A 19,248-nucleotide genomic window follows, 5' to 3' on the forward strand; every position below is an offset into this window, starting at 1 on the left:
GCCATGGAAAGTCGTAGTACATTTAGGAAATTTTTCATTAAAGATGTTTAAAATTAATTCATTTTAAGTGCTTATCTACCATCTAAATTCCCAAATAATTCTTTAGTACTGATTATAATAACTAACCATTGAAAAGCATTTACCTAAACTACTCAGTCCTCACAATAACAATATGAAGCTTATTTCCACAGTTGTATAGCTGGCAGGTAGAGAACCAGGAAGGATTCTGGTTCATAACCACCCTACCATACTGCCTGATTATTTAAACACCTTTGAAGGTTGTGTGCTCCTCCTTTAGTTACTCCAATCTGCACGATTAGCCGTTAGTCTGACAGAGTAAGGTTAAGACCTATACTGAACCCTAAAAGTCAGTATTACTGTTACAGGACTGTAGTCTTGGAAAAATTTTTTGAAAAGTCCATAATGACCAGGCAAACCGTATCCCATTTCACTATTTACTACTATCCCGTTTAATAAACTTAAAATTAAAAAAAAACAAACCTTTATTTCAGATAAGATTCATATTTCCATAATTCAGAATAAAGCAAACACTTCTTTGAGTCTGTTATTTTAGGCAATTGTGATTTCCAGGAATAGAGTTACTGAGTATCATTTAAATATTTGCCTACATGCTTGTTGGAAGCTTCTGTATCCTTTTCTTGGCAGGAATCCCAGTTTTTCTGAATTCTTCCCTTTCCTTCAGGTATTCCATTTTACATTCTTCATAAAAGGTAGGATCGTTATAACTGCAAGAAAGAAATGAAAATCTTTTCAAGTGAATCACTTTATAAGTACTTACTATAAGCTCACTTTCATAACATTCAGACATCCAGTTAATTAGGCACAATCTTTAGAAGCAGATTTTAAAATCTGAAACTAAAAATAATATTCAATGTCAAGTGCAATTGATATTTAAAAATACTTTTTTAAAAAGACTTTTAATAATGGTCATAAATTCACTGTAAACATTAGACCACTAAACTAGTTAAAGAAAAGGAAAGAAAAAAGACCTTGTGGTTCTTTTTTGAATAGCATTATCCAAATGAGATACAGCAATGAGAAGCACGGTGCCTCTCCTCAAGGAGCACATGGTGTTACAGACCAAATAGGTAAAGAATGAATTACAGGTAAGGAGACAAAGTGCTCTGGTAGAGGTATGGACCAGTGCACCATGGAAACATGGGGAAAGGGGAGATATCAAGGGAAAATGCTTGAATTGCATTTTGAAAGACCACCAGAAATCCCTATAGAAGGCCCATGGGCAAAAGCCAAATATGAGGGAAAACTAGTGCTTAAAGAATGGCAAGTAACTTGGCACCACTATGGCAGATTATGCACATAGGAGAAAGGGCCTGAGATGAGGCTGGAAAGGGCAAAAACCAAATCATATGGTTCATTTAGGCCACAGTAAAGTTGAAGTCTGTCCTGAAGGTGATGGGCACTGTTAGGAGAGCAACTGTAACGTCAGCTTTGTGTCTTAGAGGAATCTGACAGCAAGCATGTGGCAGATAGGTGAAAAGGGGGCAGCAAAGTTAGAGGCAGGAGAGCTAATAAATATTAGAATAACCCAGACAAGAACTGATGAGGGCCTAGGCCAAAGGAGCAGCAGCTACAATGAAAAGAGGAAATGGATCTGGGGGAGATTTAGGAAATGAAATCAACAGGAAATAACCAGTTCAAGTTAGGAGGCAAGGAAGATACTAGGCAACTGTATAATTCACAAAGACATACAATGCAGAAGTAAAATGGGCCGAGGTTCAGTTCTGGACTTTGGAAAGTATTCTGCAGTACTGCCTGCCAATAATGCAGGTAAGCGTAGAATTCAGCAGAAAGCACCTGCATTCAAAGAACTTCGTGTATTTTTACTTTAAGATTCAAGGAACTAGAACAAACTATCAGTGAACATATTTAAAAACTTAACTTCAAATATCTAAATGTACCTTTCTGTCCTTCTTTTGGTTTATTGCAGCCTTCCTATGAGTTAAATTATACTGATCAAAAAGTAAAATCGCAAGGCTAGCAAAGGTCTTAGAGTCTTAATTCAGTACGTTATTATTAGGTTTACCTTATAAACCCATCTATAATGTGTTCTATAGATCAACCTGCTCATGAAAAGAAATTGGTTAAATCACATGAAAATCATGTCTTTGTTAACTGATCTCATATATTTAATCAGACACAATGCTGACCCACGTAACTTAAAGAGACCCTTTATAAATGTTGCTTTGTTAGAATAATCTTTAACAAATTTTAGACTCAGCCAAAAATATGTAGGTGGAAGAAATACAGAATATATTACACTGAATGAATTAAATAACATAGTCTTACCTATTACATATACCACATACACACATACACAGAAGCATAAACAAACAGAGGTTACTACTTACTAAGAGGTTAGGCATTCTTTTAGTGCAGAATTTTCTTTCCGGCATTTTACTACCATAAGGATTCCTGACTCCTTGCAACATTTGGTAAAATCTGAAATTAAAAATTTGGGAAACAAATGACTTGTAGTTACATCAATACAATTTCTGACAGCTCTAAAACATAATTTAACATCTATTACCTAGACTCTGCTTGGCGCATTGCACATACTCCACCAAAGACGTGTACATGAATAAAAAACAGAATGAGTTGAGTTTCATTTACCTTGTAGAAATAAAGAATGAGACTTGAAAAGAGGGAGAGAGGACCTCTGAGAAAGAGTGAGGAAGCTTCACGAAGACAGACGGGGGTTTCTAATAGAGAAAAAGTACTCTTCTACAAGAAATGATTAAGAAGGAGAAAAGAGGAGCTGTTTCCAGGACATGCAGTGTCTGCATGTCTAGTCTCTGCATGTCTTCTCCTGGTGGATTCTAGGCATCCCCTTTCTTTAAGACAACCTTGCCACGCTGCCTTAACTTCTGATAACGGCTCCTCCTCCATTCTCAAGTCTACTCTTAGATGCCCCAGGAAAATGCAAATAACTTTCTGTCAAATTTCCATTCTGGTAGTTTGCCTTTTAAGCTAGACTAGCCCCTCTGGTATCCTGCCATCTCAGGACCACCAGCTCTATATAATTGCACACCTCTATATAATTTAATTTTAATTACCATTAAACACTTTTAAAAAATTTCATTCACTTCATTCTATCTTAAGGTAGTGCAAATGAATATCAATGAGTAGAAAGATTATTAAAAGTTACTCCAAACTTTAAAGAAAAGTACTTAAAGAATTCAAGACGTTTTTTCTTTAAAATATCAAGCTCGAAGAGCCTGGTGCCAGAATCCACCCACAGCTGGGCCACCTGCTCATCTGTCTTACATGTGCTCGGGGTCAGACTCGGTTCTCCCTTATCCTTTCCACAGGACAGCGTGGGCTTTGCTCCCTACCAGGTACACCAACTCTGCTGAATTATTCCCGTCCTTCCTCATGACCACTGGCTGCTCTGGTTCCAGGCTTTGCCACTTCCAATCTCGTGTATCTCCTATAAGTAACCATCCATTTCCATGTCAGATCTTAAATTATGACTTATCCCCACAAAGAAGTGGTAGGCAAAAAGATGACTTTTTCTGAATATCCTTTATAACTTTTAACACAAAGTTATCAAGATCGTTGAGCTATGTGTTTACCCTTCTGGTTACTAAGGAATATAATTTATAATTATTTTAAAGCAAGCAGTTAATTTCAGGAGTCTCCGTGAAGACACATAATATGTAACAACAATATTCTTAAACCACAAGGAAACTGAAGATTGAGATTAGTTAAATGCATAAAAACTTACTAGAGGGGCTTTACTGGGACAAGAGCCTTATAAATATCTACCTGCAAACTTTGAAGGGTAAGTGGTAGAATATGAACAAAGGCAGCAGATGCAGGAAATGACTTTAATGCAAATAATTTAATGTCACATTAAATTATGGGTGACATGTAATACTCCACTTCAAATATACACAGGATTAGTTTCCTTTAGCTCCTTGTTCACTAGTCTCAGAAGTCCCATCGATTGCCTTATGATTCCTGAAACTATTCAAGTATCTTCTTCATTCCAACTACAAAAGTTCTCATTCCTTTCTGTGCACATGAGCTGGACACAAAGGCCAAATCAGACCAAGGGAGTATCTTTTGTGTCCTTGACTAAGGACTCCCTACAACTTAAAAAGGCACAGCAGATACACAATCAGCTCATTATCTGAAGAGATCACGGCTATCAACAACTTTCACTCTGGAATGTCATTAGCATTCCAACATGTTAAATTTCCTATTTATAGCACATTAAAATCTACCCTTCTAGAAGAATTATGATCCCAACTAAAAATTAAGACATAGAAATATCCAAAGGGGAAATGTACATCAGACCAACCCAGATGTGACTAAATCTGGCTAAGGGCTTCCTGAAGGACACTGCCATGGACGACAGGGGTGACAAGCCATGGGCTGATTCCCGGCACCCCCTTACCCTGCACCCCGCAAACTCACACACCTACTTCAGACCAGTTCACTCAATGTCAAGAAGAGAAAATTTGCCTATCCTTGTTCACCAAACCCCAGTAATTTTCCGGAACACACACAATGGCTATTATCAAAAGTCCACTTCCAAACTTAAACGCTGTATTTTTACACTGAGAAATTCACAACAGAATGTTTAGGCACTGAGCATTTTAAGATTTCTTTTCCTAAAAACAGAAATGCCCTTAGTAGGGAAGTAATGCAAGGTAGCATTTATGTGTTCTGATCCCAATAAAGGCACAGTCCACAAATTTTCACACTTGTCCAAATCTCTTCAGGCAGGAATAACTGTGACTGGCCTGAAGCCTCAAGCTGTTTGTAGGGGTTTTGTCACTTGTTTAGCAACAAGATTTTAATGAGGATCTTTCTTTCATACCACATTAGCATACACTCATATAATAATGATGTTGCTAATACTGCCAACTGATTTCTAAAACGGTATTCTGAAACAAGTCCAATTTAAATTGCTCCTTTCAATATCATGTTAAATGTTAAAAAGCTTTGCACACCTCTATATAATTTAATTTTAATTACCATTAAACACTTTTAAAAAATTTCATTCACTTCATTCTATCTTAAGGTAGTGCAAATGAATATCAATGAGTAGAAAGATTATTAAAAGTTACTCCAAACTTTAAAGAAAAGTACTTAAAGAATTCAAGACGTTTTTTCTTTAAAATATCAAGAACATGAGAAAGTATCTTTCATAAACCCTCATTTCTCTGCGGAAAAAAAAACACTTAATACTATAAAATAAACTATTGGTAAAAATATTCTTTAGGTATAATAAAATTCGTGTCAAGTACATCTATGAAAAACAGAGATACAGCCTTCTCCTAACTTTAGTCTAAGATAATATGTAAAATAATACGTAAAATAATTTAGTACAAGTAGCCTATAAAATTTCCAGTTCATATATTTAAAAAATCCTTTGGGGGAATTTCTGTATAAAAGCAGTAAGAGAAATTGTTTTTAATTCAATTTATGGAATTTTTGTTATATTTTAATACTTCAATAAACCCCAAGAGTAAAATTCTTACTTAAACCAAGGATAAGTCCTTATGGAGCAACTATGCATGGAAATAGAAATACTAGGGACTTGATCTTCTGCACTTTTCATTTGCTCAGGTTTAAGAAATGTTACTTTGCAAATGCAGTCAGTTATCCAGTTACAACTAAAGCATTCAATGAGAAGTGATACTTTAAAAACACACCAAATTAAAAGAAATAATCCCCAATGTTTCATGTTTTTGACTAGAATCACACCATTTATATCTCCACTAATTTATAATTTTTAAAAAATCCCAAGTTTACACATTTTTACAGAACCCCTTTAGACATAGCACCCATTTTTAATCAGTATTTATAAAGTACCTATTTTTTTCCAGCTGTATTATAAAAAGTAAATATATATTTGGATGCCATATAATATAGAATATTAACCTATAAGCTTATGTGTATTATTTCTGTGACTACATCATCATCTTATTGGTTTCTCCGTTAAATCTAGAACTTCAACTTAATCTAAATGAAAACCATTTTAGAAGGTCTTGCTTATTAATGACATATAGTAGGGAAGATTTTAAAATCACCCTTGGTTCATAATGTATCATTAACTCTACAACTGGAAATTGTAAGCATACAACCTTTTGCTTTTATAGAGCTGGATAAGAATAAAAAGAGAGATACTTTAAACAATGTATTAAAGATCTTTCAACCAGTTCTTGAATTGTAAGAGATTTTTAAAATATAGAACTGAAAATGATACAATTTGGGGAGGGCCTAGGCAGGAGCTGAGTTTTACAAAGATTTTCCTGCAGTTTTAAATTTGTAGTATAAAGGTAAGCCTAAAACTAATTTTTTCTTAGGAAAAGCAATCTTTAAGTGAGGACTTCTGTAGTGAACAGTCTAATGTCAGGTCCCTGAAGACAATGCCTAAGTGTTATTCCACTCTCAGTAATCATCCTCCCTTCTGGAAGCTGCGAAGTAAAAAGTGCCTGAAGACAACAGGAGGTCACCCTTAGTTCTGAGCTCACCAGTTTCAAATGCAGTGATGAAGGCCTGAACCAAGGCAGAGACAATGAAGACAGCAGTTTGTCTTCTTGCGTCTAATAACTACGCAGCTGAAGCAAACCAAGGCCACAAGGTACATTATTCTCTCTATACCTGATGGCATCAACAATATTTCATGAAGTTCATGTGAAAGATTCTGTAAACAGTTCTGACTCTAAATACTTTCATTTATACACTATAATAATGAAATTGTAGATCTCTTTGCAAGCTTTGAGTCAATGATTGCAGTAGTTTGACTTTGGAAAGAATTCAATCCAATTCGACTCCAGACAAAGCCAAGTATTATAAACAATTCCAGACTGGATGAGAAGGTAATTAGAACAAGTTAAGCTTAGTTGAAAAAAGTGTACCAGTGAGTATTTGCCAGCAAACATCCTAACAACAACAAAATTCCATAGACAATTTTCAAGGGATCTATAAAATTAATCATTCAAATAGAAAAACAAAACATGCAGAAATGACATCTTTTACAAGACACATAAATTGAAACAGTGGCTTCTTCATTACATTCACAACCTTTAAAAATGTTTCAGTTTCCAAAGGTAGAATTAAAATACTACTGATGGGAAATTGCCACACCAATGCTGCTACCTTAATGTATAAGAAGAGATTCAACTGGAAACATTTCTTTTTTCTTAAATTACCAAAGTATATAGAATGATAGTAAAATATTCCTGCTTTTACAATAGCAACAACAATAATAATAGCTAACATTTGCGTCTCCTATGCACCAGGCACTGTCCAATGAATTAATTCAGGCTTCAGGAGTATTAACTGATTCAATAAATTAAAATTTTAATTTTTTCATATATTCCTTCAGTACTTATCCATAATCTCATAAAATATCATTCATTCAACAAACATTTTCAAAGTACTTACACTATGTGCCTAGCATTGTGCTAGGTTCCAGGGCTTCCATGCTGAGCAAGACAGAGAGGGTTCTGCCCTGGGAGCTAATAATAATCCCAGAGGAAAGCAGACAATTAAAAAGTACTAAGCATTGTGTTTGACATCTGCTCTGATAGGGGAAAGGTGGGAGGGAGGGTACTTGGATGCAAGGGTTTGCATCTCCAAAACTATTCAAGAGGGAATTCCCAGAAGTACTCTTAAGCTATGATCTATACTAATTAAGCTAGTTAAAGAAGAGGAGGAAGAATGTTCTGGACAAAGGGAAGAATGCAGAGAGAGGGTCTGGCAGTGAATAGGCAAGACATTTAACAGAGAATAATTCAGAATGGCTGGGACGTTTCAGGTTATTTGTGCATGCATACGTGTGTGTGTGTACATGCATGTTCATGAGTGTGTTTGGTGAACAGGTGGAGGAGGAGGAAGAAAGGCACGCATCAATTATGACTGGGAGGCGGTGTTAAAATTAGGCTTTCTCCCAAGGGCAATGGAAATCGTCAAAAGGGTTTTAAACAGTGGAAAGGCATGACCATACTTTCTTCAGAGAACCAGAATAGCAGGTGGGGGGACCCAGGAATTGGAGTAATAGGAAAACTGGTCAGGAATCTAGTACAATAAATAACCCAAGCAAGAGACGGCATGGGGCTAAAAAGGCAGAGGAAGTAGAAATGGAGAGACATAGATGACTATAACCAAAACTTACAGGACTTGGGATATAAGTAGTTGTGAGGATAATAAATAAAGGAGTCAGGGATAGTTCCTAAACTTCTTGCTGAGCGCGTGGTAGTGGAGTCTGATGACTTAAAAAAACACCAAAAAAGGGACAGCATATCATGCTGTCTTGTTTTGGTGGGAGCCACTGAAGGGAAGTAGAGGGTAAAGATGACAAGGGACCTGTGACACGTGCAAGTAGCGTTGTCTAGAAGTTTAGTTAGCCATATGGGCCTGAAGCAAGTCTGAGAACACTGTTTTAACAGTAGTAACTTATAAAAGTAATAAAAACAAAAGAGGCCCTGGGCAGCCACCGAGGAATACCAGTATTTGAGCATCTAGCAGAGAGACAGGAGACTGGAAAGGCCCATGTGGCATTAAAGTCAAGGAAAGCAAGTGAATGGCCCTCATCACATAATCAGGGTCCGCCAGACCCAATTTTATGAGTTTCTTTTATGTTTTTAACTATTGTAAAGATAACATTTCATTACTTTTACTTATCTTTCTTACACAACTTCAAAACAAAGCAAACAGACATATTTGTAATAAAACTCATTTTATCTTGCAATTAACATGTAAGTTCGCTGGATCTTTGTGTAAAGCTAAGATACAATAAGGGCTCTTAATGATCTTATTTTCCCTACATCGTGAAACAGCTTATCATGATGTAGGAGTTGTTTCATGATGACTCATCAATTATTCCCAACTGCAGTAAAAATGACTAAAATAAGAAAACAAAATGAGAATCACCTAGAAAAACTATGTAATAGTAAAATAAACCATTATTACATCAGTGTTCTTATATGTTGCCTATGTATTACATCATTGTTCACAACTATGAAAAAGTAGCCTTTTTGTTTCTTTTTTTTGGTTTCCTTGAATACGGTTGAGTATTCAGGGTTTGTTTTTGTTGTTTTTTTTTTTAATTTCTGACTATGTTATTTAGAATAATAGCCCCCAAAGATGTTCAAGTCCTAATCCCTGGAACCTGTTAATATGTTAGCTTACATGGCAAAGGGAAATTAGGGTTGCTAATTAGCTTGACTTTAAAATATGGAAATTATCCTGAATTATCTGGGTGGGCCCAAAATAATCACAAGGGATCTTAAAAGTGGAAGAGGGAGGTAAAAGAAAAAAAAGAAAGGGATGTGATGTTAGAAGCAGAATCAGAGAGATACTATCTTTTTGGCTTTAAAGATTAAAAAAAGGGGAACACATTCCAAAAAAACTGGGGGGACTTATTATAGATTGCATGTCTCTGTATCCCTGAAAAACCCTTCTCCCACAGGGCCTTTGGGAGGTAATTAGGATTAGATAAAGTTACCAAGGTGGAGCATTCACAAATGGGATTAGTATCCTCATGACAGTGTTCTTCCTATCTCTGTTCTCCATCATGTAAAAATACAAGAAGTCAGCAGTGTGCAGCCTCCAAGGGGTCTCTCACCAGGACCCGCGGGCGCTGGCACCCTACTCTAGAACTTCCGGTCTCCCAAACTATAGTTCTGTTGTTTATTACCCATCTGGTTTATGGTATTTTGTCTTAACTGCTTTGTTAAGACAGGCCTGTGAGAGCTAAAGCAGGCAAAGAACTTTAAAACTTTAAAAATTTGCTGCTATAAATTAGAAATTGCAACTATAGCTCACATGATGTTTCTATTGTCCGATAAAACTTTCAGCGATGGTGGAAATGCTCTTTCTCTGCACTTTCCAGTAGGTCAGCCACTAAGCCACGTGCGACTACTGAGCACTTGAAATGTGGTTAATGTGACCGAGGAAGTGAGTTTTTCATTTTAATAACTTTTAACTAAATTAAATTATGTCTACTGGCTACCATAATAGACAATGCAGCTCTAGATACTTTTAGTTCTTTATACTCAGGTGAGATGCATATAGGTTATTGATTCATGATTTGAAATTTATGATCATTTTAGGTTCTGTAATCTTCTTTATCTTTCCTTAGAGTATGTTTTTCTATCCACAGACCCCTTTTAAATCTATAAAATACTTAATAAAATATTTAAGGTAATAGAAATCAAGTATAAATAATCATCTAATAAACTTGACTGGCTTAGCTGGTATTCAACAAATAACTAATTCAATAAATGAGTGTCAAATTTATAATTCTGACTTTATACTAGGCTTATGTTGATTTAATTCACCCTTATATTTATAAATATAGTGACTTACACTGTTATCTAATTTCTTTGACACAGGTCTAAATTTTTGACACTGTTTCTTCTTTATCATCATAATTTCTTGAGTTTAGTCAGTCAATGTTGTAGTCAGAATTTATCCAAAATCAAAGTCTAAAAAACAATACATAGAATTTGGGGCTTTAACATAAATTAAAAAGTTTGAGGAGGATACTCATGTTCATTATCTCCATTTATTAAAATATAAGTTTAATGGGAATAAAATGTGATTCTCAGAAGGAGCACTTAGTAGGTAGCACTTGGAACAGAGATGACTTCTCTTTATAGATAACCAAAAGGCAATGACCCATTTATGTTGAGTAGGATCCAAAATGGTTTTTAATCCATTTCTCCATTAGAAGAAACTTTTGTTTTAGATGGATTTTTTTCTTCCTTTTGCCATATAAGTTCACAATTTTTTACAAGGTATTTAAAGGTGATGTAATAGTAGTAAGAAAAAAATGATAATGGCAACTAAAATATAATGAGTATTTATTATATACCAAGAACTCCACTGAGTGAATTCTACAAAAACATTATCAGATAAGCACTAACAGTTTTCATTTGCCAGATGAGGAAACTGAGCTTTCAGTAGGTTATATCACATTTCCAAGATCCTACACACTGTGGCACAGACAGCCCTAGAACCAGGCCTTTTTAATTCTGGAAAAATATTTGTAAATACTATCAAATCCCACTTACCCCTTTCCTCAAGGAGAACACAAGAAAATCTCCACACCTAGCAGAAATGTCTTTGCCCACAGAACAGGCTTAACCCAGGCCTGTTATCTCATGTGGGATCACAACAGAGACCTGGGAAGTAAGCGGGAAAGATCCCATACTTCCTACCACTACCATAGGAAAAGGTAAGCCATAGCTCATTGCTATTTAGCAATCATCTAAAAAAAAAAAAATCAGATACCTTCCTCTCTGATTCCACATCCATTTTCCAGAATTCTTATTAAGTAAATTTAAATATTTAAAATATGAATGTAATACATAGAAAGCGGCTTCTCTAAGCAGTAAAATATAAAATGCTAAATTCTGGATATCAGATTTTACGTGCTCCCAGAATTTGAGAGGCATATAATGAGCACAGGCTAGTGAGCCAAGGAAAGCACCAAATCAGCCCATCTTTCAAAAAGATGTAAAAGATGTTTTAAGTCTCCCCAAATAGTAGAATCCATGAATATTACTAATAGTGACAGAGCGGGAGGGCTTAGAAAGTGACAAAGCAAAAGAAACAAACAGAGATAAATGAGCCTGGTTTACACACTTTTGTTACATATTCCCTCTTTGACATCCTCCCTCCCCAGCCTCTGAAGTACTGATCCAGGCAGCCAACAAAGGAACTGGCACATTTCTGAACATACAGTCTTCTGGCCTCCCTTGCCATCTCCCAGTGGGTGATCCGCCTTCTCCCATCCCCTAATAAGTAGGGTCACACAGAAGTGGAGCAATGCTTTTAGTGATGCAAGCAATAAACTGGCCTGCCATACTTTTTCATGCTTGCAAGAGGTTTTGCAGCCTCTTTTGCGCATGAGCATAGGACAACAGTGACCATCAACTATCACTGGAAAAGACCAGCTGCCTTGTTCTGGACTTGCGGGATAAAAATGGTCAGAGTGGGAAGAATCTTACAGGTCACTTAATCTAGACTCTTACTCAATTTAGAAAGTCCTTCCCAATCTATCTCACTGTTTAAACTGCCGTGACAGAAAAATCCTTATCTTACATGGTAGCCAGTTCCTGTGTGAGAGAGACAGAAAGAGAGAGAGAGAGAGAGAGAGAGAGAGAGAGAGAGAATGTGTGTGTGTGTGTGTGTGTGTGTGTGTGTGTGTGTGTGTGTGTCTTGGGGTGAGGGGTTTAGAGACTGCAAAAAACCACAGTAAATATAATGCTGCTTCCTCGTCAACTACTATAGGAAATAACATTCCTATTTTTTCCTTCTCCTGGTTCAGAGCCAGTGTGAATGCTGCTCCCTTCCCTTTGTTGGATGTGGTTTCCAGACTACTGATGCAACCGGGCCCACCCTCCTTATAATCTGGTTTGCAAATTGATATATTTAACACCTTGCTTTGCTCCATAAAGGATTTGAAAGGCTTGGCATGAGCCTTAAAAAAATGGCATCCATAATGGTGATAAATTCTTCAAACCCAAACACAGTAGGCAACTCAAATATAAAAATAACTATGACTATGTCTTTCTTTAAAGAAATATATAAATAAATGTATATTTGTAGGGAACACCTGTATACCACTTGTAGGGAATCATTAGGAGAATGACTATTACCAGCCATTCTTCATCTGGTCTTCTCTTACCTGAAGCAAAACATATTTTCACATAAGTAAAAAATAGCCTTGGATACAATTAAAAAGCCAATTACCAGCTTTCTTTTAATCTAACACAGTCACACCCACAACCAAAGAACCAACTCCATTCCACAGAATACAATGCAGCCACTAAAAAAAAAAAACGACACTGATAAAAAAAAAAGACCTCCTAGACTTAAACAGAAAACAGCAAAGTGCAGAAGAGTCTATGAGTAGTAGTATAACTATGAACAGTTACCATTTCAGTTTACAACACACACATACAGGTGTGTGTACACATGTATGCATGCATGCATGGGAATGATAGATTGATGCTTGTATAAGCAGAAAACGGCCGGGGAAGAATCTGTAAGAACACTGGTACCTGTGGTTGTCTCAGCAGGGTAAAAGGGGGGCCTAGAAACAAGAACTGAAGCAGCACATGTGCGGTGCTTTGGTCGTCTGTGCGTGCCAATCTCACAAAGTGTGATTTTTAAAAAAAGTAGTAGCTTCGATGGAAGAGGGAGGAGTCCAGATAAGGGGAGCTTTGGCTCTGATGAGCAGAGTGAAAAGTCATGTCCTTCAATTTTGTTTTTCCTAAACAAGCCCTTTCCCCCTGAATGGCTGCTCAGCAACAAATGAGGTGTGGGTGCTCTACATCTCACTACGAACATCTACTCGTGATACTCTAGCGATATTTCTGCATGTATGGCTTAATTTCCTTAAATGCTAATTGTTCTCAAATACAAATTTGAAGATTCCTTTTTGCAAAATATACAGCTATAGAGATCCAACTATTCCCATTATACTCAAGCCAAGTGAAAAGCACTCTTTTAAGATGAAATGACACCATCAAAAGTCACACTATTGGCTTTCTTTCATTTAACATGGTCACATCAACCACCAAAATGAAAGAAATCTGACAATGATAAGCTGTACTACCATGCTAATAAATAGGTCCAAATTCTCAGTTTTAAAGAGAGAGAAAAAAAGAGAATAAAAGACATGTTATTCTAAATTTAATTAGACATTTAATAAGTGTAGTATCCCTAGTTAACAAGGCAAATTGATCCTTTCAGTTCTGGCTGCAGTTTATTTAAAGACTTTACAATTTTACTACTTAAGAGCAAGTCCTATGGAGGTGTTATCTCACCATTTATATTTTCACAACACTTATGATATTGCTATCACACTCTTAAAATAAATGAAAAGCCCATGCCACATTTCAGACCAATATAATGGTACAGACTCTATTTTTATTTCTGGAAATAAACATTAAAATAATTCTGTATTGCTCACTTTATTCTTATAATGATGAAGAAAAAAAAGCAAAAAAGATTTTTTTTTAATCCAGGTGTACTTAGAAAACAGTTTTTAAAATTAGTCACTAGAAAATATATCATTATAAAATTCTGTCAACAATAGCACTTTATGACAAAATTATTATGCTTTTAATTTTCTATTAAATTGTGATTTATTAGCTTGCTACTTTAAATATTAGTCTGTATACAGAAATGAATTTAGTGGTGCACATAATGAGACAAGAAGGTAGAAGGATGAACATGAAAAGATTATTTTACATTATAGTGCATGAGCTATTTGATAATTCCAACATAGTACAAAAGAAAGCTTCTCTCTAGATTGATCATGGTTCAGTTAACATCACTGAATATCTAATACCTCCAACTCAATTAATTCTCACTTGATTAAGATCAGACTGATATTCAAACTAAATCATCTCTCCAGTCAAGTAGAAATCAATATTTCTGATTTTACTTTTAAATTACAATAGAAAATAAAATGCACACATCTTCAATATGCCAAGAGTAGCTTTTCCATTCTAGTCTACCATGGCATGGATAACACAGTTGATTAAAGAATTATTCTAATTTGAACACCAATATGTAGCAGAATCTGATTAATCTGAACAGAGAGATGGAATAAAGTAATTAAATATATCTTATACAGGGCAAATAGAAAATTGACATAAAATAAACTTGACTTCTTTAAAACAAACCTCACTATTTATCAACTCAACTACTTAGGAATACGGTTTTATTAAAGATTGATTTCTTGCAGAGAAGAGTCTTGTTTCAGGCACAGATATTTATAAGGTAGGCAAAGGAAGAGTTCTTTTTTAAATCATGTTCTTTCTACCACTGCCACCTCCAAAAAGCAGGCACATACCTAAAACCAGATTACATGACTTTTCCAGAAAAAGCAGGACATACTGACCCATTCTTGCTGAGCAGGTAAAACTTAGTGAATCCTAAAATAACAAAATGCTTACATATTTGTAACTCTTACTACTAACGTGAACATGAAATAGATTTTCCTCCCCTTTCATTCCTTAATTCCCTTCAAATTTAAGATGGAGGAGAGGAGTAAAATCAAATTACTTGTTGGATTAATTGAATAACAAGTATTGTTTTGCTTGTTAGCAAACTCAACAATTCACGTGGAAATGACAGAATATTTTCAAATATTATACAACATATTTAAGAAAGAAAATCACAGCTAAATGTATGATTAGAATCAAAAGTAACACTTTAGAGTATTTAGTGTGTGTCCAACACTGTGCATTATATATATTATATGATATATAATGTATATGTATATTAATATATATTTATATAATGTGTAATACTTTCTATATAATATTTGTATATTATATATTATTTTTAAACCTCACAAACTAGCCTACTACTATGTATTAAATAATTCATAGGTGTTACCTTAGATATGCCCTTTCTGATGTCTTAGATGTACCACTTTAAAGAAAAAAATGAGGAACCAAGAATTATGCAACTTAACCTGAAAATACATATTTTAAAAATTTATATCCTCCGAGAAACTGCCTAGAAGTTAATTATGAACCATAACTAACGGCATGAAAATTAAAGTGTTAAGACGTGAGACTGTCCAAAGGCCTGTCACATCTCAGGCCGGCACCACCTACGCAACTTGGAAGGCAGGCCATTTGTGCGTCAGACACAAACGGATATTCTTTACTTTCATGAAAGATTCCACACTATTTTTCTTGAATCTCACAGACATCTCGGTTTGACTTTATTACTTACGACTGACGCATATCTTTAGAAAAATATTTCTCTACTATATACATTATACAGAGTAGGGCAAAAGTAGGTTTACAATTGCATGTGGAAGTTTATTATTGTATTATTTTCCATACAAACTGCAAACCTACTTTTGCCCAACACTGCCTATATGTTTGTATGTTATAAAATACATATTCCTCTATATATTATGTTTATATATTGTAAATATTTTCTAATGTACACATTAATGCATGTATACAAATATATGTAAAAATAACAGTGCAAGCGCAAAGACTAACAACCGGTGCATATGTCTCATGTTTAAAGGTGCAGCTGTTACTTTATTCCAGATCATTGTTTGCCTTGCAGAAATGAATTTATATTTTTGAAAGCTGGAGTTTTTGCAGTATGTAAAATCTTGTCATTTTAAATAGTTTAGCTAACTTTGTTTTCTAAGACACTGCACAGAGGAAAAACGAAATATGTCCGTACAATGGCTCCCAGCTGAAGGCTGATGCTCTGTGTCATCAGCCTGAAAGGCTTTCATGAACACTTCAACTCTAAGATAATGAGGCACAGGTGGTTATTCCATCAAAAACTACCGTCACTCACTTGGCAACTACTTGGCAATGATTAAAGCAGAAGCCGTGTAATAATTCTAAATAGCACTGCGGCCATAGAGGCAGAGGAATTAAAGGGAGACATTCCCATCTCCAGCTTCCCACTGTCTACTGCCCAGGTCTCCTGCTTTTTTTGCAGAGTTCTATGAGGCAGCGTCAGTCATGGCGGGTGCTGTACATTTACCTCCCTTCGGGAACTAAAACAGGGCATTGAAATAGATTCTTAACTAAAAGTTTCTATTTCCTTGAAGCCCACACTGAATGTATTATATATCTGTTGCTAAAGCTCCCTAAATATATGCTCCAAGAAGCACGTGAGGTACAAATGTTTTGTTTGAATGGACGCTACTTTATAAAATAAAGGGGTTTCCTTTCTTCCACTCTTAAATCACCAGACATTTAGTGAGCTACCAAACGGTTTGTCTGCCGCCCTCAGAAGTCTCCAACTGAACAGCAAAGCAATGACACACTTTACTTTAAACAGTACAAAATAAAACCGCAGTTATGGGGAAATGAGAACGAATATCACATGGCAGTAAAAGACTGACGGCCCGAAGACGGGCCCACTGAAGGGGGAAGGGCTCACCACGGTCCATTAGAAAGGCAGCACGAAATCCAAAGGGCTCTTCCCACACTTGGAAAGAAGAATGAAAGGGTTCCAAGGAACGTAAAACAACAATCTTTATCTTTATTCCCCTACGAAACAGCCTGTTAATCAACCTGTGATACAAGTGATGAAATGAATAGTTATTTTAAATATTTCTAATAATTTTACATGGTCAGAACTCAATATGCCAGCTGTTAATTATATTCATTCATAAAGCATTATGGCAAAGTCTAACAGGTCAATAATATGTGGCTTGGTCTTCAGAAGCTACTCATGAGACATTGCTAAATAAGAATTTCACTTTTGTTCTATATTTTATTACTAACTTTCATTAAAATAACAAAATTAATTAAAATATAAAGTATTTTATATAAAATATACATTTATATATAAAATATAGAAACTAACAAAAGGATTTTAAATTTTTCCGTCATAAGAACTGAAGTAGAGAAAGTAGTTGTCACAGCCTATCTGTTGATTCTACAAAGAATATTTTTAATTTTAAAATAGAATGTCAACAGGGTTGATTGAAATAGAGAAATAAATTAATGCTAAATAATTACTAAGGAAGTTTTGTTTATGGAAATGAATAATTCAGTGTTTTACAAAGTAAATTCAAACAGCAGCTGCTTTGCTGACTTTAAGCTAAAAAGAGCTTTCTCAAAACTTTAAAAACTAGAGAATCATCTTTTTTTTGGTCAAATAGAATTTATTTCTTAGGTTTCCTATCATTAGTACGAAATATTGTATGATTACAACAATAATCAGCCATCCATTTAAGGACTCTCATTATTACATTTTTTATGGGAGGTATCTGTCACTTTCTAGTTAACTGAATAAATGTATAATTCCTGGCCTGTTAAGTCTTATAACAGCTGTGGGGAGAGATGAATTAAGATTTCTAACAATCTGTTCCCAATCCACTTGGTCCTGGATATTATTCACATCTCCAAATGCATCTCTGGCTGCCTTTAACTCCACTGCAGCTCCATTTCTGTCTCCCAATCCCTTGCTCCAATATATCAGGAAGGAGCTCTTTCTGCATCAGTAAGACACGTGCCCAAACTTAAAAAAACAAACACACTTGACAGAAACTGCACATATTACAAATTAAGTTCATTTTTACTAAACAACCGATCCATAAAAGAATCAGTTTCTCATAACAGCAGCTAATAGATATAGAAACTTGGAAAATAAATGTTGTAAGCACTCTCATATTAAATCTGAAGTTAAGACACTTCCAAACAGCCACATAAGATGAAGGTAAAAATGAGTACTATTTACAGTAAAAATTTTTTGTGGTAGTCTGCAACTCTTTCGTGAACCATGAAAATTTAGACTGCAAACATTTGTTTTTAAAAAATGAAAGAGAACAGGAAATATCAAAGTACATTGTGCATTTCATCTATAAAATGCATACATCACACAAAAAGGAGTAAGTATGTGTACACTGGATTGTACTTTAAAATATCTCTTACCATAGGTCAACCACAGTTGAAAAATATCTCAACCACAGTTGAAAAGAGATTTTGATAGCCACTGGCATAGTGCATCCTAATTCTTCCCCTCAACAGTAGAAAAAACCCAAACGACATATTTGTAATTCATCCTTTTGTTAAATATTTACTGAGCATCTCCATCCATTTTAGGTACTAGGGATAGATGAGTAAAACAAACCGGGATCTCTGCCCTTGTGAAGCTTATTTGAAAGAAAGAAACACGATATTGTACAGTGTGTTAGAATGCGTTAAGAATTACCGAAGAAAGGAGAGAAAGATTAAAGGAGTTATGGGAGAGTAGAGATACCTTTTATTTAGGGCTGTCAAGGTAGGTCCCACCAAGGAGAATTTTGGAGGAAAACCAGAGGTGAAATAATCAGTAACATCATTTAGATACCAATGATAACATAATACAAATATTTTAGCTTCTAGTTCTATAAGACTGATCAAAAATATTTATAAAGAAAATGAACTTGAAGAAAGAATAACTGTAGGTAAGATTAAATTTCCAAAACTGGGCTTCTAAACACAGTTAAGAGTGGCCACTCCACCAACCACCAAAAAGAAGGCAGTTACTAATGCTAATTAAGTCACTCTTGCAGGAATCAGGCAGGGCTTAATTTTAAGATGTCACTAAATGAAAGCAAAGACTGAAGACAAATATAAAATTTGAGTTAAAATCTTAATGCAAAAAATGAACTCAGATTAAAATAAATCCACTGAAAAACATTCATCACTAAAGGTAATTTCTAAGGCAACAAAGTATGAAAACAGCATT

The 19,248-nt window shown here is 35.1% G+C and overlaps 1 protein-coding gene across 1 annotated transcript in view; it reads right to left on the reverse strand.

The window, feature by feature from the left end:
• Nucleotides 1-200: 200 nt before the first annotated feature.
• CMC1 (C-X9-C motif containing 1) overlaps nucleotides 201-19,248 on the reverse strand; it is a 62,828-nt gene continuing 43,780 nt past the window's right edge. Inside the window, exons 3-4 of the mRNA XM_054595069.1 lie at nucleotides 2,391-2,481; nucleotides 201-746 (exon numbers count right to left, since the gene is read on the reverse strand). Coding sequence (XP_054451044.1) covers nucleotides 626-746; nucleotides 2,391-2,481 — 212 coding nt within the window. The 3' untranslated portion in view covers nucleotides 201-625. The remainder of the gene's footprint in view (nucleotides 747-2,390; nucleotides 2,482-19,248) is intronic.

This window comes from Pteronotus mesoamericanus, unplaced genomic scaffold (assembly GCF_021234165.1).
Source record: "Pteronotus mesoamericanus isolate MK-2021 breed Mesoamerican mustached bat unplaced genomic scaffold, CSHL_Meso_final scaffold_54, whole genome shotgun sequence".
NCBI lineage: Eukaryota > Metazoa > Chordata > Mammalia > Chiroptera > Mormoopidae > Pteronotus > Pteronotus mesoamericanus.